We start from the raw sequence: 26359 nt of genomic DNA, 5'->3' as shown, positions 1-26359 counted from the left end.
TTTTACTATTTTATTTCGTTTATCTGTTTTTAAACGTTTTTATTCAAAATTCCACTTAGGTTAACGCCCCAGCATTTACATTTTTTTGGGTACGGTGATTTATTCCTTATTATAAACTTATTAATTATTATCTTATATCCCACCTACCCTGTCGGCGACATTGTCTACAGTCAGAAGCCGACGTTAAACCTCAAACCATCATCATCATCCTGTTTATTTTAAATGAGTTTGAGATCTTCTGCTTAAGATAAAGGCTTCTATAGTACATTTGTATATTATAGTTTTTGTCAAAAATGCAACTTCACCATACATCATGGAAGTGATATGGAACAACAAGGGTGGTTCGAAGTTGCTATATCAGGGTTATTCGTAAATAAAGAAGAAAGAAAGCAAATCAACAATTAGGTGGGAGTATTCCCACTATTTATAGGCATATTTTTATGCCTTTCATTGTCTGAAACAAACAGTATTACAGTGTTGGGTTTAGTATTACAGTGTTGGGTTTAGTATTACAGTGTTGGGTTTAGTGTTACATTGTTGGGTTTAGTGTTATATGTTGGGTTTAGTGTTACATTGTTGGGTTTAGTGTTACATTGTTGGGTTTGTTATCATAATGTTGGTTTTTGTGTTACGGTAACAGTGTTGCATTTAGTGTTGCTTTAGTTTTCCATTAACGACCTTTCCTTTAGTGTTAAAGTGTTCAGTTTAGTGTACTGTAATCAGGGTTTAGTATTATAGTGTTAAGTTTAGTGTTACTGTAATCAGGGTTTAGTATTATAGTGTTAAGTTTAGTGTACTGTAATCAGGGTTTAGTATTGCAGTGTTAAGTTTAGTGTGCTGTAATCAGGTTTAGTATTACAGTGTTAAGTTTAGTGTACTGTAATCAGGGTTTAGTATTGCAGTGTTAAGTTTAGTGTACTGTAATCAGGGATTTGTATTATAGTGTTAAGTTTAGAGTTACTGTAATCAGGGATTAGTATTACAGTGTTAAGTTTAGTGTACTGTAATCAGGGATTAGTATTACAGTGTTAAGTTTAGTGTACTGTAATCAGGGATTAGTATTACAGTGTTAAGTTTAGTGTACTGTAATCAGGGATTAGTATTACAGTGTTAAGTTTAGTGTACTGTAATCAGGGATTTGTATTATAGTGTTAAGTTTAGAGTTACTGTAATCAGGGATTAGTATTACAGTGTTAAGTTTAGTGTACTGTAATCAGGGATTAGTATTACAGTGTTAAGTTTAGTGTACTGTAATCAGGGATTAGTATTACAGTGTTAAGTTTAGTGTACTGTAATCAGGGATTAGTATTACAGTGTTAAGTTTAGTGTACTGTAATCAGGGATTAGTATTATAGTGTTAAGTTTAGTGTACTGTAATCAGGGATTAGTATTACAGTGTTAAGTTTAGTGTACTGTAATCAGGGATTAGTATTACAGTGTTAAGTTTAGTGTACTGTAATCAGGGATTAGTATTATAGTGTTGTTTTAGTTTTACAGTAACACCTTAGTTTTAGTGTTCTAGTGTTGAGTTGAGTTTTACAGTGTTGGCTTTTGTGTTACTATAACATTATCGGGTGTAGTGTCCCTGGTTCTGGAAATAACAGGGCTGATTTGTCAGTCCAAACTTCTGGAAGCGATGTATATAGACATTTTGTTGATATTGTGTGTGTCACTGTTATAAAAAAATAATGTGTGTGGTTTAGAAAAAAGGTTGGAATCAAACATTGACTTCAAAATGCTTTCATCTTGTTTCTTTACTTGGTTTGTTTTAGTCCTTTTTGAATAAATATTGCTTAAGAAATACAGATATGCTTGTTATTTATATTGGAGTGTCTGAAACGCAACCACCTCTGGAGCAACAGCCGTGTACAGTTCCTGGGAGATTTTCACAGTTCACAATAACTCTAATGATATCCAACCATCTGCAAGGGTTTGTTGTAATTGTCTGTTGTATTCACAGATGGTGCATGTAATGTAGCAAGGGTGCCACGGATGTAATGTAAGACACGATATTTTGTACATGAGATAATATAATGTAAGATATATATAATGTAAGATATTTTATTAATTCAAAATAACACCACAATATGTTTTAACATTTAATAAATATACACAAATATCAAGCAAGTATTTGGTAACATAGCAAATATTTTTTGTATGTTTTGTAAATATGTATCACAATGATATAAACACGAGGTGAATAAATATATCTTTTTACAAGGTTTAAAAATAGTCCATGCAGGTGATAACAGCAGCAAAAACAACAAAGGAATATTTTTCTTAATTATATTTGTTTTGATGTTCTTTATGAATGACCCAGTTTCCTCCCTCCCTTCCCTAGCCTGCATCTACACACCTCCTCCTGCACCCCATCCCCCCTTGAGTCCCTGCTACACCTTCTTCTACAACAGATGTTTCAGCAAAGCTTATCGCATTAGTCCATGCCTGTAGGGGAGGTGGGGTAGCCTAGTGGTTAAAGTGTTCCCTCATCATGCCGAAGACCCGGGTTCGATTCCCCACATGGGTCATATGTGAAGCCCATTCTGGTGTCCCCGCCGTGATATTGATGGAATATTGCAAAAAGCGGTGTAAAACTAAACTCACTCACTCTTCTATACATCCCCGCTGCTCCTCCTCCAACACCGTTCCCCTCTTGTTCACCTTGTCTCCTACACCACTTCCTCCTCCTCCAGCTAGTAGGGTGCCTCTGAAACCAAGTCCACCACAGGACAAATGTCAGCCCACAGGGCACCTGCTGGAATATTAAATTCTTCGTCCCAGCTGAGGCTTTCATCTTCACTTTCGTCCCGCCCGCCTGCCTCCATCCATGGGGGTATCCCGTACAGTGGGTCATTGGGAACCCCCTCCCCTCGGGACCAGGCATCCCCTGCCACTTCCCACCACAGGCTGCCAGGGGACACACACCACTTTGGATCATATAGTTGGCTGGAACAGGAGTCCGATTCAAGTCCCTCAGCGTCAGGGTGATGTGGTTTGACTGAGCACGTGTCTTTCACTTCTGTTTTTTTTTTTATTAAAATATTTTCGTCGTAGGGCAGACCCTCCATACTTGTTCACAATATACGTCATACCCGCAACACCTGAAACAGGAGATGTATAGTGTATACTACCAGGAATACGGATGAAGGGTTGTGTCCCTTGGTCGTTTAAGGATCCACAGCTCAATGTTTTGAAACAGATTTTTGTCCCGATCATTATCATGTTCCTACAATGTGTTATTGTGTTTCACATGGCTAACGTGTATTACTGGTTTTTTCCTCCCATTTTAAACAGATAAAGTAATCATTAAGTTATATGATGATGTTTCCAGATTTGTCAGCGCCATGATGGTGCCACCAAAGAAATGCATCGCTTCCCGCTTTCCTCCCCAATCAGACTGACACACCGTGATATAACGAACATGTCCTCTCAAAGCGGATTTAAACCCAACTCACTCACTCACTCCTCTATTGTAAAGACAAAGGCACAAGGTTATAGGTTGGAGATTTGATGTGATAAGCCCAACTGACACTACTTACACAACAGAGCAGTCCCTCCAGTCACGACCGCTTTCGCAAATCCAGACTTCAGTTCTGTAAAACATTAAATACGACATGTGTATTACTCAGGTACATAAGCCTCCTACCCCACCCCATTTGTTGTTCCTTTGTGGCGAAATAACATTCAGGAAGGTATGAAGATTACTGTTTTGTACACCAATGTAAAACAACATTCACTCATGTAAAGGCATGGTGTAGACAACTTACCCAGATCGACCTTGGCGTTCTGTACCACAGAGCGGGGCAAGCTAGAGAGTATGGACCTGGAAACATACATCTTAAAATGGGAACTAACGAATAAAATATCAACATGATCAATATATAATTCCTTAAAATAAGTACATAGTTCGTGAGTGCGTGTGTGTGTGCGTTCGCGCTTGCGTTTAAGGAAAAAAACCCAGCAACACTAGACCAGTCTCATCCTTTTTAAGGCAGCCCCAAAAATGTATCTAAATGTTTAGTTCTATAAGTAAATTGTTAATCATAGGGCGCCTATGAATAGTGACAAGTGTCAATGGTCTGTCACTAAGCCCGTCATTATAACGGCTCCTTAACCGAATCGGAAGCATTTAATACAGGTTGACTATATCTTACCCTGCTTCTTGTACGATGCTTTTAGCAGTGACATCGCGTAGATGTTGCAACGTCAGGGAACTACACACTCCCTGTAAAACACCAAACAAACCCATCTCTAAAGCTTTCCAATAAAAAGACGCAGTGATTGTTGAAGTGTCACGTGACGCTGTCTGTGACGTCATTGGCAGCAACAACGCAGGTGATGACGAATTTTGTGTAACACTGAACAATCTGTATGTAGAGGGCGCTGCCAGAGAGGGGGTTTTCGGTTTGGGGATTCTGAAAAACTGTTTTAGAATCAGTTTATTAAACATATTTGTCGTTTTGACTACAGAGGGTGTTTTTTGCGTTGCCGGCGGTATGGATGTAAAAAACCAATTTGTAAACTGTGTAAATCAGCTCAAAACGGAAATATGTATATCGTTGTACCGGTGTCCTGGCAAAGTTCTTCCAGAAACAGGAATAGAACTAGTGATTCATCCACTGAGGCTGAATGAAACTTGAACTTTACTCACACATGTAAAAGCCAGAAGGAATACATGCATGGCCAGAAGTAGTGCAAACATTATATTTGCCACTTGTGATCATGGAGTTATATTGTTTTGGCCATTAACGATGACCATATGACTAACAACGGGTCCTGATAATCTGAGGGGTACCCGGGTCCTATTGAGAAACCCAACTCAGTCTCTCTCTCTTACCCAAGTCGCTACTGTGCACAACTGATTGCGGCGCCTTAGGAGACTCTGTGACTCGTGTATCCTTGATCCCGGAAAAATAAATAAAACTCAGTTCCCCTCAAGACTCCAATGATGGGTTAAGTCAAGACTGAAATTAAGACTTGTTCTTGCCTATTTGTTTATTTATTTATTTGTTTGTTTGTTTGTTTGTTTCTGTGGTACAACTGTCTGCGATATCAGTCATGTGCCGTTGTCCATTCAGATTTTGTCTGATTGTCACAAGGTCAGGTTTACAGTCATGTCTGTGGTCTTCCACAACATCAATGAACCCCGCCAAATGGTACTTGCTCCAAGATATATTCTTGTGCATATGCAGCGTTTCTGCAGCCGCAAACACAACAAACAAAAGAAATCGACTTTCGTCAGACCAGTGGGAGATCGTTTCACATCATCAGAAAACCCACATTTCCAATATTTTCTTGGAAAATGATAACTTATTATATCAACAAAATACTGGGAACTGTCTGTCTTGCGTGAAAAGAAGTAGAAAGGTTTATTCACTCGAGAGATGCCTGGGATGTGGATACTGATGATAGTCACCCTGGTTTAGATTTCCCACAGTACAACCTTATTCTTCAACCATTGCAGTGGGGCACAGTCAAATAGCTATGCCATCGAAACGCCGGGCGAAAATAAAATAAAAAATAAACAAACAAAAAAACTACGGTATGAAGTCAAACAAAGGTGTACCGTTCACTTTGCCAATTTTGCAAGTTTCTAATTTGTACATTTTTTATTTCAACAGGCAACTTGTTATTGCAAGACAAACTGATGAATATTATGTCTGAATCAGTTAACATAGCCTTTGTCTTACACACACACCTGTGTGTGCGCGTGCGTGTGCATGTGGGTGTGCGTGTATTATTTAGGAGATAAACCTACTTAGTGGGAAAATGAGGGGGTATATAACGAAATTATAATAGCTCTAAATTTCATTTAAAACCGAACGCGTAGCGTGAGGTTTTAAATGAACAATTTAGAGCTATTATAATTTCGTTATATACCTCTGATTTTCCCACACAGTAGGTTTATCTCCATTCTACCATGACTATTTTATGAACAATTTCAGTTGGAACTCTTTCTTTGGTTATGAGTCAATACGTGAAGCGGCCTCGCATTCCAATCTCAAGTGGCATCGCCCGAAACGGGGTGATTGGTGGCATACCGTCAATAACTAACCGACTCCAGATTCAGTAATAACAAATCACGTTGTTTTTTTCAATGCATTAATCACCGATCATTAACTGATAAGTTGGAAAACATATATCAAATAAGTTTAAAAAGCTTGGTTCACATTTGAAAATTCCACCGTAGACCCTTTCCCCACCAGAATAATGGCAGCAACCTCATGGCCTTGACCTTGTCTCGGAAGTCATTGTTTACATTTACGTGCAAATTTGGAAAGATGCGACAGGAGAGCCTCTGACAGTTTGCGCAAGGTTAACCTGATTGTATGACTGAGATAGTCTTTGATATCTAATTACTGGTATACTGGTACAAAATTTAAGAGTAGAGGCGCTTTTGCTGTAACGAGAAGTCCGTGTTGTACCGAATTTAGATACTGTTGAATTTTGCGCCCTGTCAACTTGACGACTTCACGCACCTCTACGTCTGCGTGCGACAGCTGTGGTGACCCTTACACACTCATGTGTGTACTTTGTGCTCAAATTCGATTCTACGGATATTATTTTCTACATTTTGGAAAGTGTTTTGTGACCTAGTGGCTTCAAAGTGTAGTGAATTCAAATTGAATCGGATTCGCTGGCATGTTCGCGAGTCTAGCTGTTGACAAAGAGCCAGATTTGTGGTGATATTTCCGAAAGGATGGAACAGGACATGAGGGTGTACCTCTGGCATAAACACGGTAAGGTAATTAATTATACTTTAATAGACTACTTTAGATCAAGCAGTGTAATGGATAAGAGGGATCATGACGAAGCTAAATAACTTTTTCAACGATATTATACTTTTAGAAAAAAATATGTTGGGCTAAACAGAACGGTTTGCAGATTCTGTAATTACTACCGCTAAATTTGAAACAGTACACATTTCAAAATATCATTTTGTTTGAACTGATAACCCAACTGTTTATTTATGTGGACGGAAGGCATTAAAATTTCTTCGGCGTTCGATGTTAATGCATCCTCCGTTACGGGATCAAGATCAGTGGCGATATCGTTGACGAAAGCTGATAATAAATTTAACACGGAAATTATGTAGCAGTCTATTGCTGGATCTATTCTGACATAACATAGAATCAACGTAAACATATTTGTTCTTGCTGATTTTTTATTCGGAAAGCAGACGATGTTTTGATCTTGTTCGACTGAATATTTGTTTCCATGCTTTCGAAGTACTTTTGTATGTATAAACACCTATTGCTGTGATTTACGCCAGTAGTGAGTCGAGCCCGTCATCGCTAAATCCATCTTTAAAGACATATGTGTAATTTCCGACAGCAAAATCGCCGTAATTTATAGATGCATCGGTAGGTGTTTGGTGTCCGCCATGTTGGTGGGCAGACAAAATAGTGCATTACCGTAAACCATGTATGATTGCGCACGGAAAATCAGATACCTGTATAACGTGATTATATACCCCTGAATGACTTTAATTAACCAATCACCATCCAGTGTTTACTGAAGTCATGGTAGAATCTTGTTTATGGTATTGAATTGTGCATCTGAATAGGTCTCTAACATATGGTCTTTAATTTCAGTTTTGCAAGTTATGATATTCGGTTTCAATCACTTTGATCTAACGTTGAATGCTTGTTATTTATGCTGGAGTGTCTGAAATGCAACCACCTCAACTGGAGCAAAAGCCGTGTACAGTTCCTGGGAGATTTTCACAGTTCACAATAACTCTAATACTATCCAACCATCTGCAAGGGTTAATTGTAATTGTCTGTTGCATTCACAGATCGTGCATTAGGACGTAATGCAGTAAGGGCGCGACAGATGTAATGTAAGATATTTCACTAATTTAAAATAACACCACAACATGTTTTAATTTTTAATAAATATATACAAACATCAAACAAGAATTCGGTAACAAAGTAAATATTTGTTGTATTTAAATATGCATCACAAATGATATAAACACGAGGTTAATAAAATATCTTTTTTACAACGTTTAAAAATAGTCCATGCAGATGATAACAACAGCAGCAAAAACAACAAAGGAATATTTTACTTCATTATGTTTTTTTTATGTTTTCCTTTATGAATGACCCGGTTTCCTCCCTTCCCTAGCCTGCATCTACACACCTCCTCCTCCTCCTGCACCCCATCCCCCCTTGAGCCCCTGCTACCCCTTCTTCTACAGCAGATGTTTCAGCAAAGCTTGTCGCATTAGTCCATGGTGGGGTAGCCTAGTGGTTAAAGTATTCCCTCATCATGCCGAAGACCCGGGTTCGATTCCCCACATGGGTACAATATGTGAAGCCCATTCTGGTGTCCCCCCGCCGTGATATTGCTGGAATATTGCTAAAAGTGGCGTAAAACTAAACTCACTCACTCTTCTATACATCCCCGCTGCTCCTCCTCCAACACCGTTTTTCTCTTGTTCACCTTGTCTCCTACACCACTTCCTCCTCCTCCAGCTAGTAGGGTGCCTCTGAAACCAAGTCCACCACAGGACAAATGTCAGCCCACAGGGCACCTGCTGGAATATTAAATTCTTCGTCCCAGCTGAGGCTTTCATCTTCACTTTCGTCCCGCCCGCCTGCCTCCATCCATGGGGGTATCCCGTACAGTGGGTCATTGGGAACCCCCTCCCCTCGGGACCAGGCATCCCCTGCCACTTCCCACCACAGGCTGCCAGGGGACACACACCACTTTGGATCATATAGTTGGCTGGAACAGGAGTCCGATTCAAGTCCCTCAGCCTCAGGGTGATGCTGTTTTACTGAGCACGTGTCTTTCACTTCTGTTTTTTTATTAAAATATTTTCGTCGTAGGGCAGACCCTCCATACTTGTTCACAATATACGTCATACCCGCAACACCTGAAACAGGAGATGTATAGTGTATACTACCAGGAATACGGATGAAGGGTTGTGTCCCTTGGTCGTTTAAGGATCCACTGCTCAATGTTTTGAAACAGATTTTTGTCCCGATCATTATCATGTTCCTACAACATGCCCAATGTGTTATTGTGTTTCACATGGCTAACGTGTATTACTGGTTTTTCCTCCCATTTTAAACAGATAAATTAATCATTAAGTTATATGATGATGTTTCCAGATTTGTCAGCGCCATGATGGTGCCACCAAAGAAATGCATCGCTTCCCGCTTTCCTCCCCAATCAGACTGACACACCGTGATATAACGAACATGTCCTCTCAAAGCGGATTTAAACCCAACTCACTCACTCACTCCTCTATTGTAAAGACAAAGGCACAAGGTTATAGGTTAGAGATTTGATGTGATAAGCCCAACTGACACTACTTACACAACAGAGCAGTCCCTCCAGTCACGACCGCTTTCGCAAATCCAGACTTCAGTTCTGTAAAACATTAAATACGACATGTGTATTACTCAGGTACATAAGCCTCCTACCCCACCCCATTTGTTGTTCCTTTGTGGCGAAATAACATTCAGGAAGGTATGAAGATTACTGTTTTGTACACCAATGTAAAACAACATTCACTCATGTAAAGGCATGATGTAGACAACTTACCCAGATCGACCTTGGCGTTCTGTACCACAGAGCGGGGCAAGCTAGAGAGTATGGACCTGGAAACATACATCTTAAAATGGAAACTAATGCTTAAAATATCAACATGATCAATATATAATTCCTTAAAATAAGTACATAGTTCGTGTGTGCGTGTGTGTGTGCGTTCGCGTTTGCGCTTAAGAAAAACAGCAACACTAGACCAGTCTCATCCTTTTAAGGCAGCCCCAAAATGTATCTAAATGTTTAGTTCTATAAGTAAATTGTTAATCATAGGGCGCCTATGAATAGTGACAAGTGTCAATGGTCTGTCATTAAGCCCGTCATTATAACGGCTCCTTAACCGAATCGGAAGCATTTAATACAGGTTGACCATATCTTACCCTGCTTCTTGTACGATGCTTTTAGCAGTGACATCGCGTAGATGTTGCAACGTCAGGGAACTACACACTCCCTGTATAACACCAAACAAACCCATCTCTAAAGCTTTCCAATAAAAAGACGCAGTGATTGTTGAAGTGTCACGTGACGCTGTCTGTGACGTCATTGGCAGCAACAACGCAGGTGATGACGAATTTTGTGTAACACTGAACAATCTGTATGTAGAGGGCGCTGCCAGAGAGGGGGTTTTCGGTTTGGGGATTCTGAAAAACTGTTTTAGAATCAGTTTATTAAACATATTTGTCGTTTTGACTGCAGAGGGTGTTTTTTGCGTTGCCGGCGGTATGGATGTAAAAACCAATTTGTAAACTGTGTAAATCAGCTCAAAACGGAAATATGTATATCGTTGTACCGGTGTCCTGGCAAAGTTCTTCCAGAAACAGGAATAGAACTAGTGATTCATCCACTGAGGCTGAATGAAACTTGAACTTTACTCACACATGTAAAAGCCAGAAGGAATACATGCATGGCCAGAAGTAGTGCAAACATTATATTTGCTACTTGTGATCATGGAGTTATATTGTTTTGGCCATTAACAATGACCATATGACTAACAACGGGTCCTGATAATCTGAGGGGTACCCGGGTCCTATTGAGGAAACCCAACATCACCTCCCTCTCTCTCTCTCTTACCCCCCTCCCCACCTTATAAGGGACGCTACTGTGCACAACTAATTGCGGCGCCTTAGGAGACTCTGTGACTCGTGTATCCTTGATCCCGGAAGAATAAATAAAACTCAGTTCCCCTCAAGTCTCCAATGATGGGTTAAGTCAAGGCTGAAATTAAGACTTGTTCTGGCCTATTTGTTTATTTATTTATTTGTTTGTTTGTTCGTTTGTTTCTGTGGTACAACTGTCTACGATATCAGTCATGTGCCGTTGTCCATTCAGATTTTGTCTGATTGTCACAAGGTCAGGTTTACAGTCATGTCTGTGGTCTTCCACAACATCAATGAACCCCGCCAAATGGTACTTGCTCCAAGATATATTCTTGTGCATATGCAGCGTTTCTGCAGCCGCAAACACAACAAACAAAAGAAATCGACTTTCGTCAGACCAGTGGGAGATCGTTTCACATCATCAGAAAACCCACATTTCCAATATTTTCTTGGAAAATGATAACTTATTATATCAACAAAATACTGGGAACTGTCTGTCTTGCGTGAAAAGAAGTAGAAAGGTTTATTCACTCGAGAGATGCCTGGGATGTGGATACTGATGATAGTCACCCTGGTTTAGATTTCCCACAGTACAACCTTATTCTTCAACCATTGCAGTGGGGCACAGTCAAATAGCTATGCCATCGAAACGCCGGGCGAAAATAAAATAAAAAATAAACAAACAAAAAACTACGGTATGAAGTCAAACAAAGGTGTACCGTTCACTTTGCCAATTTTGCAAGTTTCTAATTTGTACATTTTTATTTCAACAGGCAACTTGTTATTGCAAGACAAACTGATGAATATTATGTCTGAATCAGTTAACATAGCCTTTGTCTTACTCACACACCTGTGTGTGCGCGTGCGTGTGCATGTGCATGTGGGCGTGCGTGTATTATTTAGGAGATAAACCTACTTAGTGGGAAAATGAGGGGGTATAGCGAAATTATAATAGCTCTAAATTTCATTTAAAACCGAACGCGTAGCGTGAAATTAATATAATATAATTTCGTTATATACCTCTGATTTTCCAACACAGTAGGTTTATCTCCATTCTACCATGACTATTTTATGAACAATTTCAGGTGGAGCTCTTTCTTTGGTTACGAGTCAATACGTGAAGCGGCTTTGCATTCCAATCTCAAGTGGCATCGCCCGAAACGGGGTGATTGGTGGCAAACCGTCAATGACTAACAAACTCCAGATTCAGTAATAACAAATCACGTTTTGTTTTTTCAATGCATCAATCACCAATCATTAACTGATAAGTTGGAAAACATATATCAAATAAGTTTAAAAAGCTTGGTTCACATTTGAAAATTCCACCGTAGACCCTTTCCCCACCAGAATAATGGCAGCAACCTCATGGCCTTGACCTTGTCTCGGGAAGTCACTGTTTACATTTACGTGCAAATGTGGAAAGATCCGACAGGAGAGCCTCTGACAGTTTGCACAAGGTTAACCTGATTGTATGACTGAGATAGTCTTTTGTATCTAATTACTGGTACTGGTACAAAATTTAAGAGTAGAGGCGCTTTTGCTGTAACGAGAAGTCCGTGTTGTATCGAATTTAGATAAGTTTGTTGAATTTTGCGCCCTGTCAACTTGACGATTTCACGCACCTCTACGTCTGCGTGCGACAGCTGTGGTGACACTCTCCTACCCAGAGTTCCATGCGGCAAGCCAGCATAGTACCTCTGCCACAGGCCAGAAAAATGTGACGATTCGTCACATCTTGCAATGTCCATTCAATATAATGTACAGATTTCTTTTACTCTTTTATTTTTGACGAGTCTACACATCTAACTAAACATCTTTAATAGACTGGTTTAGTTTCACTGAGAAAATATCCAAAAATATGTAACACTATTTCGATTTGCGTAGCGATCCTTTGTTTACATAGGTTGTACGGCTCCACGTGCAGTCATCGAAGCCGACGGAGAGTAAACGATGCAGCCAGTTTGATATCTAAATATGTACTGTCATAGACCTAACTGCCGCAGTTGTGGAAGAATATATATGTAACAATGTAAAACATGAAGAGAGCGCCGAATAGCTTTCGTGAGTCCAGTCTCTTATTATTATGAATATGCGCGTTTGATTACAAACAAGAGAAAAGTCCGGTCACGTGATATGCAAATTGGCCTGTGGCACTGATGTTATGTAAGTCATCGCTGTACCGGAGTGTGCTGTGGTGACTCTTACACACTCATGTGTGTACTTTAGTTTGTGCTCAAATTCGATTCTACGGATATTATTTTCTACATTTGGAAAGTGTTTTGTGACCTAGTGGCTTCAAAGTGTAGTGAATTCAATTTGTGCTCAAATTCGATTCTACGGATATTATTTTCTACATTTTGGAAAGTGTTTTGTGACCTAGTGGCTTCAAAGTGTAGTGAATTCAAATTGAATCGGATTCGCTGGCATGTTCGCGAGTCTAGCTGTTGACAAAGAGCCAGATTTGTGGTGATATTTCCGAAAGGATGGATCAGGACATGAGGGTGTACCTCTGGCATAAACACGGTAAGGTAATTAATTATACTTTAATAGACTACTTTAGATCAAGCAGTGTAATGGATAAGAGGGATCATGACGAAGCTAAATAACTTTTTCAACGATATTATACTTTTATAAAAAAAATATGTTGGGCTAAACAGAACGGTTTGCAGATTCTGTAATTGTGTTTTACTACTGCTAAATTTGAAACAGTACAAATTTCAAAATATCATTTTGTTTGAATTGATAACCCAACTGTTTATTTATGTGGACGGAAGGCATTAAAATTTCTTCGGTGTTCGATGTTAATGCATCCTCCGTTACCGGATGAAGATCAGTGGCGATATCGTTGACGAAAGCTATTAATAAATTTAACACGGAAATTATGTAGCAGTCTATTGCTGGATCTATTCTGATATAACATAGAATCAACGTAAACATATTTGTTTTTGCTGAATTTTTATTCGGAAAGCAGACGATGTTTTGATCTTGTTCGACTAAATATTTGTTCCCATGCTTTCGAAGTACTTTTGTATGTATAAACACCTATTGCTGTGATTTACGCCAGTAGTGAGTCGAGCCCGTCATCGCTAAATCCATCTTTAAAGACATATGTGTAATTTCCGACAGCAAAATCGCCGTAATTTATCGATGCATCGGTAGGTTGTTTGGTGTCCGCCATGTTGCTGGGCAGACAAAAATAGTGCATTACCGTAAACCATGTATGATTGCGCACGGAAAATCAGATACCTGTATAACGTGATTATATACCTCTGAATGACTTTAATTAACCAATCACCATCCAGTGTTTACTGAAGTCATGGTAGAATCTTGTTTATGGTATTGAATTGTGCATCTGAATAGGTCTCTAACATATGGTCTTTAATTTCAGTTTTGCAAGTTATGTTATTCGTTTTCAATCACTTTGATCTAACGTTGAATGCTTGTTATATATGCTGGAGTGTCTGAAATGCAACCACCACAACTGGAGCAACAGCCGTGTACAGTTCCTGGGAGATTTTCACAGATCACAATAACTCTAATGATATCCAACCATCTGCAAGGGTTTGTTGTAATTGTCTGTTGCATTCACAGATCGTGGATTGAGGCGTATTGCAGCAAGGGCGCGACAGATGTAATGTAAGATATTTCACTAATTTAAAATAACACCACAATATGTTTTAATTTTTAATAAATATATACAAACATCAAACAAGAATTCGGTAACAAAGTAAATATTTGTTGTATTTAAATATGCATCACAAATGATATAAACACGAGGTTAATAAAATATCTTTTTACAAGGTTTAAAAATAGTCCATGCAGGTGATAACAACAGCAGCAAAAACAACAAAGGAATATTTGGGGATTTTCACAGTTCACACTAACTCTAATGATATCCAACCATCTGCAAGGGTTTGTTGTAATATTGTCAGTTGTATTCACAGATCGTGCATTAGGACGTAATGCAGTAAGGGCGCCACAGATGTAATGTAACATATTTCATTAATTTATAATAACACCACAATATGTTTTATCATTTAATAAATGTACACAAACATCAAACAAGAATTCGGTTACAAAGTAAATATTTGTTGTATTTATATATGTATCACAAATGATATAAACACGAGGTTAATAAAGAATCTTTTACAAGGTTTAAAAATATTCCATGCAGCAAAAACAACAAAGGAATATTTTTCTTCATTATATTATTTTTTATGTTCTCCTTTATGAATGATCCGGTTTCCTCCCTCCCTTCCCTAGCCTGCATCTACAAACCTCCTCCTGCACCCCATCCCCCCTTGAGTCCCTGCTACACCTTCTTCTACGGCAGATGTTTCAGCAAAGCTTGTCGCATTAGTCCATGCCTGTAGGGGAGGTGGGGTAGCCTAGTGGTTAAAGTGTCCCCTCATCATGCCAAAGACCCGGGTTCGATTCCCCACATGGGTATAATATGCGAAGCCCATTCTGGTGTCCCCCGCCGTGATATTGCTGGAATATTGCTAAAAGCGGCGTAAAACTAAACTCACTCACTCTTCTATACATCCCCCGCTGCTCCTCCTCCAACACCGTTCCCCTCTTGTTCACCTTGTCTCCTACACCACTTCCTCCTCCTCCAGCTAGTAGGGTGCCTCTGAAACCAAGTCCACCACAGGACAAATGTCAGCCCACAGGGCACCTGCTGGAATATTAAATTCTTCGTCCCAGCTGAGGCTTTCATCTTCACTTTCGTCCCGCCCGCCTGCCTCCATCCATGGGGGTATCCCGTACAGTGGGTCATTGGGAACCCCCTCCCCTCGGGACCAGGCATCCCCTGCCACTTCCCACCACAGGCTCCCAGGGGACACACACCACTTTGGATCATATAGTTGGCTGGAACAGGAGTCCGATTCAAGTCCCTCAGCCTCAGGGTGATGCTGTTTTACTGAGCACGTGTCTTTCACTTCTGTTTTTTTATTAAAATATTTTCGTCGTAGGGCAGACCCTCCATACTTGTTCACAATATACGTCATACCCGCAACACCTGAAACAGGAGATGTATAGTGTATACTACCAGGAAGACAGATGGAGGGTTGTGTCCCTTGGCCGTCTAAGGATCCACTGCTCAATGTTTTGAAACAGGTTTTTGTCCCGATCATTATCATGTTCCTACAACATGCCCAATGTGGAATTGTGTTTCACATAATTGACGAGTGTTACTGACTTTCCCCTTCCATTTTAAACAGATAAATTAATCATTAAGTTATATGATGATGTTTCCAGATTTGTCAGCGCCATGATGGTGCCACCAAAGAAATGCTTCACTTCCCGCTTTCCTCCCCAATCAGACTGACACACCGTGATATAACGAACATGTCCTCTCAAAGCGGATTTAAACCCAACTCACTCACTCACTCCTCTATTGTAAAGACAAAGGCACAAGGTTATAGGTTAGAGATTTGATGTGATGACACCAACTGACACTACTTACACAACAGAGCAGTCCCTCCAGTGACGACAGCTTTCGCAAATCCAGACTTCAGTTCTGTAAAACATTAAATACGACATGTGTATTACTCAGTTTCATTAGGCTCCTACCCCACCCTATCTGTTGTTCCTTTGTATCGAAATAATATTCAGGAAGGTATAAAGATTACTGGTTTGTACACCAATGTAAAACAACATTCACTCATGTAAAGGCATGATGTAGACAACTTACCCAGATCGACCTTGGCGTTCTGTACCACAGAGCGGGGCAAGCTAGAGAGTATGGACCTGGAAACATACATCTTAAAATGGGAACTAACGAATAAAATATCAACATGATCAATATATAATTCCTTAAAATAAGTACATAGTTCGTGAGTGCGTGTGTGTGTGTGTTTGCGCTTTCAAAAAACACCCAGCAACACTAGACCAGTCTCACCTTTTTAAGGCAGCCCAAAAAATGTATCTAAATGTTTAGTTCTATAAGTCAATTGTTAATCATAGTGCACCTACGTTTTAATGAATAGTGACAAGTGTCAATGGTCTGTCGCTAAGCCCGTCATTATGACGGCTCCTTAACCGAATCGGAAGCATTGAATACAGGTGGACCATATCTTACCCTGCTTCTTGTACGATGCTTTTAGCAGTGACATCGCGTAGATGTTGCAACGTCAGGGAACTACACACTCCCTGTATAACACCAAACAAACCCATCTCTAAAGCTTTTCAATAAAAAGACGCAGTGATTGTTGAAGTGTCACGTGACGCTGTCTGTGACGTCATTGGCAGCAACAACGCAGGTGATGACGAATTTTGTGTAACACTGAACAATCTGTATGTAGAGGGCGCTGCCATAGAGAGGTTTTTCGGTTTGGGGATTCTGAAAAACTGTTTTAGAATCAGTTTATTAAACATATTTGTCGTTTTGACTGCAGAGGGTGTTTTTTGCGTTGCCGGCGGTATGGATGTGAAAATCAATTTGTAAACTGTGTAAATCAGCTCAAAACGGAAATATGTATATCGCTGTGTCGGTGTCCTGGCAAAATTCTTCCAGAAACAGGAATAGAACTAGTGATTCATCCACTGAGGCTGAATGAAACTTGAACTTTACTCACACATGTAAAAGCCAGAAGGAATACATGCATGGCCAGAAGTAGTGCAAACATTATATTTGCTACTTGTGATCATGGAGTTATATTATTTTGGCCATTAACAATGACCATATGACTAACAACGGGCCCTGATAATCTGAGGGGTACCCGGGTCCTCCTGAAGAAACACAACATCACCTCCCTCTCTCTCTCTCTCTCCCCCTCTCCCCCACACACACACCTTATAAGGGACGCTACTGTGCACAGCTAGTTGCGGCGCCTTAGGAGACTCTGTGACTCGTGTATCCTTGATCCGGGAAGAATAAATATAACTCAGTTCCCCTCAAGTCTACAATGATGGGTTAAGTCAAGACAAGACTGAAATTAAGACTTGTTCTGGCCTATTTGTTTATTTATTTATTTGTTTGTTTGTTTGTTTCTGTGGTACAACTGTCTGCGATATCAGTCATGTGCCGTTGTCCATTCAGATTTTGTCTGATTGTCACAAGGTCAGGTTTACAGACATGTCTGTGGTCTTCCACAACATCAATGAACCCCGCCAAATGGTACTTGCTCCAAGATATATTCTTGTGCATATGCAGCGTTTCTGCAGCCGCAAACACAACAAACAAAAGAAATCGACTTTCGTCAGACCAGTGGGAGATCGTTTCACATCATCAGAAAACCCACATTTCCAATATTTTCTTGGAAAATGATAACTTATTATATCAACAAAATACTGGGAACTGTCTGTCTTGCGTGAAAAGAAGTAGAAAAGTTTATTCACTCGAGAGATGCCTGGGATGTGGATACTGATGATAGTCACCCTGGTTTAGATTTCCCACAGTACAACCTTATTCTTCAACCATTGCAGTGGGGCACAGTCAAATAGCTATGCCATCGAAACGCCGGGCGAAAATAAAATAAAAATAAACAAACAAAAACTACGGTATGAAGTCAAACAAAGGTGTACCGTTCACTTTGCCAATTTTGCAAGTTTCTAATTTGTACATTTTTATTTCAACAGGCAACTTGTTATTGCAAGACAAACTGATGAATATTATGTCTGAATTAGTTAACATAGCCTTTGTCTTACACACACACACCTGTGTGTGCGCGTGCGTGTGCATGTGGGTGTACGTGTATTTATTCTAAACCATGAGGGGTATATTTTATAAGAGTTTCTAAATTTCATTTAAACCGAACGCGTAGCGGTTTTAAAATGAACAATTTAGAGATAATATAATTTCGTTATATACCTCTGATTTTCCAACACAGTAGGTTTATCTCCATTCTACCATGACAATTTTAAGAACAATTTCAGTTGGAACTCTTTCTTTGGTTATGAGTCAATACGTGAAGCGGCCTCGCATTCCAATCTCAAGTGGCATCGCCCGAAACGGGGTGATTGGTGGCATACCGTCAATAACTAACAAACTCCAGATTCAGTAATAACAAATCACGTTGTTTTTTTTCAATGCATTAATCACCGATCATTAACTGATAAGTTGGAAAACATATATCAAATAAGTTTAAAAAGCTTGGTTCACATTTGAAAATTCCACCGTAGACCCTTTCCCCACCAGAATAATGGCAGCAACATCATGACCTTGACCTTTTCTCGGAAATTATTGTTTACATTTACGTGCAAATTTGGAAAGATGCGACAGGAGAGCCTCTGACAGTTTGTGCAAGGTTAACCTGATTGTATGACTGAGATAGACTTTGATATCTAATTACTGGTATACTGGTACAAAATTTAAGAGTAGAGGCGCTTTTGCTGTAACGAGAAGTCCGTGTTGTACCGAATTTAGATACTGTTGAATTTTGCGCCCTGTCAACTTGACCTTTTCACGCACCTCTACGTCTGCGTGCGACAGCTGTGGTGACCCTTACACACTCATGTGTGTACTTTGTGCTCAAATTCGATTCTACGGATATTATTTTCTACATTTTGGAAAGTGTTTTTGTGACCTAGTGGCTTCAAAGTGTAGTGAATTCAAATTGATTCGGATTCGCTGGCATGTTCGCGAGGCTGTTGACAAAGAGCCAGATTTGTGGTGATATTTCCGAAAGGATGGAACAGGACATGAGGGTGTACCTCTGGCATAAACACGGTAAGGTAATTAATTATACTTTAATAGACTACTTTAGATCAAGCAGTGTAATGGATAAGAGGGATCATGACTAAGCTAAATAACTTTTTCAACGATATTATACTTTTAGAAAAAAATATGTTGGGCTAAACAGAACGGTTTGCAGATTCTGTAATTACTACCGCTAAATTTGAAACAGTACACATTTCAAAATATCATTTTATTTGAACTGATAACCCAACTGTTTATTTATGTGGACGGAAGGCATTAAAATTTCTTCGGCGTTCGATGTTAATGCATCCTCCGTTACCGGATCAAGATCAGTGGCGATATCGTTGACGAAAGCTATTAATAAATTTAACACGGAAATTATGTAGCAGTCTATTGCTGGATCTATTCTGATATAACATAGAATCAACGTAAACATATTTGTTCTTGCTGATTTTTTATTCGGAAAGCAGACGATGTTTTGATCTTGTTCGACTGAATATTTGTTTCCATGCTTTCGAAGTACTTTTGTATGTATAAACACCTATTGCTGTGATTTACGCCAGTAGTGAGTCGAGCCCGTCATCGCTAAATCCATCTTTAAAGACATATGTGTAATTTCCGACAGCAAAATCGCCGTAATTTATAGATGCATCGGTAGGTTGTTTGGTGTCCGCCATGTTGCTGGGCAGACAAAAATAGTGCATTACCGTAAACCATGTATGATTGCGCACGGAAAATCAGATACATGTATAACGTGATTATATACCTCTGAATGACTTTAATTAACCAATCACCATCCAGTGTTTACTGAAGTCATGGTAGAATCTTGTTTTGGTATTGAATTGTGCATCTGAATAGGTCTCTAACATATGGTCTTTAATTTCAGTTTTGCAAGTTATGTTATTCGGTTTCAATCACTTTGATCTAACGTTGAATGCTTGTTATATATGCTGGAGTGTCTGAAATGCAACCACCACAACTGGAGCAACAGCCGTGTACAGTTCCTGGGAGATTTTCACAGATCAAACTAACTCTAATGATATCCAACCATCTGCAAGGGTTTGTTGTAATTGTCTGTTGCATTCACAGATCGTGGATTGAGGCGTATTGCAGCAAGGGCGTCACAGATGTAATGTAAGATATTTCACTAATTTAAAATAACACCACAATATGTTTTAATTTTTAATAAATATGTACAAACATCAAACAAGAATTCGGTAACAAAGTAAATATTTGTTGTATTTAAATATTCATCACAAATGATATAAACACGAGGTTAATAAAATATCTTTTAACAAGGTTTAAAAATAGTCCATGCAGGTGATAACAACAGCAGCAAAAACAACAAAGGAATATTTGGAGATTTTCACAGTTCACACTAACTCTAATGATATCCAACCATCTGCAAGGGTTTGTTGTAATATTGTCAGTTGTATTCACTGATCGTGCATTAGGACGTAATGCAGTAAGGGCGCCACAGATGTAATGTAACATATTTCATTAATTTATAATAACACCACAATATGTTTTATCATTTAATAAATGTACACAAACATCAAACAAGAATTCGGTTACAAAGTAAATATTTTTTGTATTTATATATGTATCACAAATGATATAAACACGAGGTTAGTAAAGTATCTTTTTTACAAGGTTTAAAAATAGTCCATGCAGCAAAAACAACAAAGGAATATTTTTCTTCATTGTATTATTTTTTATGTTCTCCTTTATAATGACCGGGTTTCCTCCCTCCCTTCCCTAGCCTGCATCTACAAACCTCCTCCTGCACCCCATCCCCCCTTGAGTCCCTGCTACACCTTCTTCTACGGCAGATGTTTCAGCAAAGCCTGTAGGGGAGGTGGCGTAAAACTAAACTCACTCACTCTTCTATACATCCCCGCTGCTCCTCCTCCAACACCGTTTTTCTCTTGTTCACCTTGTCTCCTACACCACTTTCTCCTCCTCCAGCTAGTAGGGTGCCTCTGAAACCAAGTCCACCACAGGACAAATGTCAGCCCACAGGGCACCTGCTGGAATATTAAATTCTTCGTCCCAGCTGAGGCTTTCATCTTCACTTTCGTCCCGCCCGCCTGCCTCCATCCATGGGGGTATCCCGTACAGTGGGTCATTGGGAACCCCCCTCCCCTCGGGACCAGGCATCCCCTGCCACTTCCCACCACAGGCTGCCAGGGGACACACACCACTTTGGATCATATAGTTGGCTGGAACAGGAGTCCGATTCAAGTCCCTCAGCCTCAGGGTGATGTGGTTTGACTGAGCACGTGTCTTTCACTTCTGTTTTTTTATTAAAATATTTTCGTCGTAGGGCAGACCCTCCATACTTGTTCACAATATACGTCATACCCGCAACACCTGAAACAGGAGATGTATAGTGTATACTACCAGGAAGACAGATGGAGGGTTGTGTCCCTTGGTCGTTTAAGGATCCACAGCTCAATGTTTTGAAACAGGTTTTTGTCCCGATCATTATCATGTTCCTACAACATGCCCAATGTGTTATTGTGTTTCACATGGCTAACGTGTTTTACTGGTTTTTCCTCCCATTTTAAACAGATAAATTAATCATTAAGTTATATGATGATGTTTCCAGATTTGTCAGCGCCATGATGGTGGCACCAAAGAAATGCATCGCTTCCCGCTTTCCTCCCCAATCAGACTGACACACCGTGATATAACGAACATGTCCTCTCAAAGCGGATTTAAACCCAACTCACTCACTCACTCCTCTATTGTAAAGACAAAGGCACAAGGTTATAGGTTGGAGATTTGATGTGATAAGCCCAACTGACACTACTTACACAACAGAGCAGTCCCTCCAGTGACGCCCGCTTTCGCAAATCCAGACTTCAGTTCTGTAAAACATTAAATACGACATGTGTATTACTCAGGTACATAAGCCTCCTACCCCACCCCATGTGTTGTTCCTTTGTGGCGAAATAACATTCAGGAAGGTATGAAGATTACTGTTTTGTACACCAATGTAAAACAACATTCACTCATGTAAAGGCATGATGTAGACAACTTACCCAGATCGACCTTGGCGTTCTGTACCACAGAGCGGGGCAAGCTAGAGAGTATGGACCTGGAAACATACATCTTAAAATGGGAACTAACGAATAAAATATCAACATGATCAATATATAATTCCTTAAAATAAGTACATAGTTCGTGTGTGCGGATGTGTGTGCGTTCGCGTTTGCGCTTTCAAAAAACACCCAGCAGCACTGGACCAGGCTCACCTTTTTAAGGCAGCCCCAAAAATGTATCTAAATGTTTAGTTCTATAAGTCAATTGTTAATCATAGTGCACCTACATTTTAATGAATAGTGACAAGTGTCAATGGTCTGTCATTAAGCCCGTGAAATGACGGCTCCTTAACCGAATCGGAACCTTTAATACAGGTTGACCATATCTTACCCTGCTTCTTGTACGATGCTTTTAGCAGTGACATCGCGTAGATGTTGCAACGTCAAGGAACTACACACTCCCTGTATAACACCAAACAAACCCATCTCTAAAGCTTTCCAATAAAAAGACGCAGTGATTGTTGAAGTGTCACGTGACGCTGTCTGTGACGTCATTGGCAGCAACAACGCAGGTGATGACGAATTTTGTGTAACACTGAACAATCTGTATGTAGAGGGCGCTGCCAGAGAGGGGGTTTTCGGTTTGGGGATTCTGAAAAACTGTTTTAGAATCAGTTTATTAAACATATTTGTCGTTTTGACTGCAGAGGGTGTTTTTTGCGTTGCCGGCGGTATGGATGTAAAAACCAATTTGTAAACTGTGTAAATCAGCTCAAAACGGAAATATGTATATCGTTGTACCGGTGTCCTGGCAAAGTTCTTCCAGAAACAGGAATAGAACTAGTGATTCATCCACTGAGGCTGAATGAAACTTGAACTTTACTCACACATGTAAAAGCCAGAAGGAATACATGCATGGCCAGAAGTAGTGCAAACATTATATTTGCTACTTGTGATCATGGAGTTATATTGTTTTGGCCATTAACAATGACCATATGACTAACAACGGGTCCTGATAATCTGAGGGGTTGAGGAAACCCAACATCACCTCCCTCTCTCTCTCTCTTAACCACCCCCCCCCCTCCCCACCTTATAAGGGACGCTACTGTGCACAACTAATTGCGGCGCCTTAGGAGACTCTGTGACTCGTGTATCCTTGATCCCGGAAGAATAAATAAAACTCAGTTCCCCTCAAGACTCCAATGATGGGTTAAGTCAAGACTGAAATTAAGACTTGTTCTGGCCTATTTGTTTATTTATTTATTTATTTGTTTGTTTGTTTGTTTCTGTGGTACAACTGTCTGCGATATCAGTCATGTGCCGTTGTCCATTCAGATTTTGTCTGATTGTCACAAGGTCAGGTTTACAGACATGTCTGTGGTCTTCCACAACATCAATGAACCCCGCCAAATGGTACTTTGCTCCAAGATATATTCTTGTGCATATGCAGCGTTCCTGCAGCCGCAAACACAACAAACAAAAGAAATCGACTTTCTCGTCAGACCAGTGGGGAGATCGTTTCACATCATCAGAAAACCCACATTTCCAACATTTTCTTGGAAAATGATAACTTATTATATCAACAAAATACTGGGAACTGTCTTCTTGCGTGAAAAGAAGTAGAAAGGTTTATTCACTCGAGAGATGCCTGGGATGTGGATACTGATGATAGTCACCCTGGTTTAGATTTCCCACAGTACAACCTTATTCTTCAACCATTGCAGTGGGGCACAGTCAAATAGCTATGCCATCGAAACGCCGGGCGAAAATAAAATAAAAAATAAACAAACAAAAAACTACGGTATGAAGTCAAACAAAGGTGTACCGTTCACTTTGCCAATTTTGCAAGTTTCTAATTTGTACATTTTTATTTCAACAGGCAACTTGTTATTGCAAGACAAACTGATGAATATTATGTCTGAATCAGTTAACATAGCCTTTGTCTTACACACACACACACCTGTGTGCGCGTGTGCGCGTGTGCATGTGGGCGTGCGTGTATTATTTAGGAGATAAACCTACTGTGTGGGAAAATGAGGGGGTATATAACGAAATTATAATAGCTCTAAATTTCATTTAAAACCGAACGCGTAGCGTGAAATTTAGAGCTAATATAATTTCGTTATATACCTCTGATTTTCCCACACAGTAGGTTTATCTCCATTCTACCATGACAATTTTATGAACAATTTCAGGTGGAGCTCTTTCTTTGTTACGAGTCAATACGTGAAGCGGCCTTGCATTCCAATCTCAAGTGGCATCGCCCGAAACTGGGTGATTGAGTGGTACAAACCAATAATGACTAACAAACTCCAGATTCAGTAATAACAAATCACGTTTTGTTTTTTCAATGCATCAATCACCAATCATTAACTGGTAAGTTAGAAAACATATATCAAATAAGTTTAAAAAGCTTGGTTCACATTTGAAAATTCCACCGTAGACCCATTCCCCACCAGAATAATGGCAGCAACCTCATGGCCTTGACCTTTTCTCGGAAGTCATTGTTTACATTTACGTGCAAATGTGGAAAGATCCGACAGGAGAGCCTCTGACAGTTTGCGCAAGGTTAACCTGATTGTATGACTGAGATAGTCTTTCATATCTAATTACTGTACTGGTACAAAATTTAAGAGTAGAGGCGCTTTTGCTGTAACGAGAAGTCCGTGTTGTACCGAATTTAGATAAGTTTGTTGAATTTTGCGCCCTGTCAACTTGACGATTTCACGCACCTCTACGTCTGCGTGCGACAGCTGTGGTGACACTCTCCTACCCAGAGTTCCATGCGGCAAGCCAGCATAGTACCTCTGCCACAGGCCAAAAAAATGTGACGATTCGTCACATCTTGCAATGTCCATTCAATATAATGTACAGATTTCTTTTACTCTTTCATTTTTGACGAGTCTACACATCTAACTAAACATCTTTAATAGACTGGTTTAGTTTCACTGAGAAAATATCCAAAAATATGTAACACTATTTCGATTTTCGTAGCGATCCTTTGTTTCCATAGGTAGTACGGCTCCACGTGCAGTCATCGAAGCCGACGGAGAGTAAACGATGCAGCCAGTTTGATATCTAAATATGTACTGTCATAGACCTAACTGCCGCAGTTGTGGAAGAATATATATGTAACAATGTAAAACTTGAAGAGAGCGCCGAATAGCTTTCGTGAGTCCAGTCTCTTATTATTATGAATATGCGCGTTTGCTTACAAACAAGAGAAAAGTCCGGTCACGTGATATGCAAATTGGCCTGTGGCACTGATGTTATGTAAGTCATCGCTGTACCGGAGTGTGCTGTGGTGACTCTTACACACTCATGTGTGTACTTTAGTTTGTGCTCAAATTCGATTCTACGGATATTATTTTCTACATTTTGGAAAGTGTTTTGTGACCTAGTGGCTTCAAAGTGTAGTGAATTCAAATTGAATCGGATTCGCTGGCATGTTCGGGAGTCTAGCTGTTGACAAAGAGAAGATTTGTGGTGATATTTCCGAAAGGATGGATCAGGACATGAGGGTGTACCTCTGGCATAAACACGGTAAGGTAATTAATTATACTTTAATAGACTACTTTAGATCAAGCAGTGTAATGGATAAGAGGGATCATGACGAAGCTAAATAACTTTTTCAACGATATTATACTTTTAGAAAAAAAATATGTTGGGCTAAACAGAACGGTTTGCAGATTCTGTAATTGTGTTTTACTAGTGCTAAATTTGAAACAGTACAAATTTCAAAATATCATTTTGTTTGAACTGATAACCCAACTGTTTATTTATGTGGACGGAAGGCATTAAAATTTCTTCGGTGTTCGATGTTAATGCATCCTCCGTTACCGGATCAAGATCAGTTGCGATATCGTTGACGAAAGCTATTAATAAATTTAACACGGAAATTATGTAGCAGTCTATTGCTGGATCTATTCTGATATAACATAGAATCAACGTAAACATATTTGTTTTTGCTGAATTTTTATTCGGAAAGCAGACGATGTTTTGATCTTGTTCGA

The 26359-nt window shown here is 39.7% G+C and overlaps 1 protein-coding gene and 3 long non-coding RNA genes across 4 annotated transcripts; 1 reads left to right on the top strand and 3 right to left on the bottom strand.

The window, feature by feature from the left end:
- Positions 1-175: 175 nt before the first annotated feature.
- On the top strand, positions 176-1803 carry LOC124280719. Its single transcript, XR_006899753.1, has 2 exons — positions 176-724; positions 848-1803. It is a non-coding gene; the product is annotated as an uncharacterized LOC124280719 (long non-coding RNA).
- A 1760-nt stretch (positions 1804-3563) lies between these two features.
- Positions 3564-4226, bottom strand: LOC124280720. The gene is made up of 3 exons (XR_006899754.1): positions 4155-4226; positions 3768-3823; positions 3564-3593 (listed from the first exon to the last, which is right to left on the bottom strand). It is a non-coding gene; the product is annotated as an uncharacterized LOC124280720 (long non-coding RNA).
- A 10982-nt stretch (positions 4227-15208) lies between these two features.
- LOC124280718 lies at positions 15209-16145 on the bottom strand. The gene is made up of 2 exons (XM_046716703.1): positions 16126-16145; positions 15209-15678 (listed from the first exon to the last, which is right to left on the bottom strand). The coding sequence occupies exon 2, from the start codon at positions 15665-15667 to the stop codon at positions 15275-15277; it is 393 nt and encodes a 130-aa protein (XP_046572659.1). The 5' UTR covers positions 15668-15678; positions 16126-16145; the 3' UTR covers positions 15209-15274.
- A 10-nt stretch (positions 16146-16155) lies between these two features.
- On the bottom strand, positions 16156-16812 carry LOC124280721. The gene is made up of 3 exons (XR_006899755.1): positions 16741-16812; positions 16354-16409; positions 16156-16179 (listed from the first exon to the last, which is right to left on the bottom strand). It is a non-coding gene; the product is annotated as an uncharacterized LOC124280721 (long non-coding RNA).
- Positions 16813-26359: the final 9547 nt, after the last annotated feature.

The sequence above is a fragment of the Haliotis rubra genome, unplaced genomic scaffold (assembly GCF_003918875.1).
Source record: "Haliotis rubra isolate DU_JTF1 unplaced genomic scaffold, ASM391887v1 Scf272, whole genome shotgun sequence".
Lineage (NCBI taxonomy): Eukaryota > Metazoa > Mollusca > Gastropoda > Lepetellida > Haliotidae > Haliotis > Haliotis rubra.
This window is presented reverse-complemented; position numbering and strand designations above follow the sequence as displayed.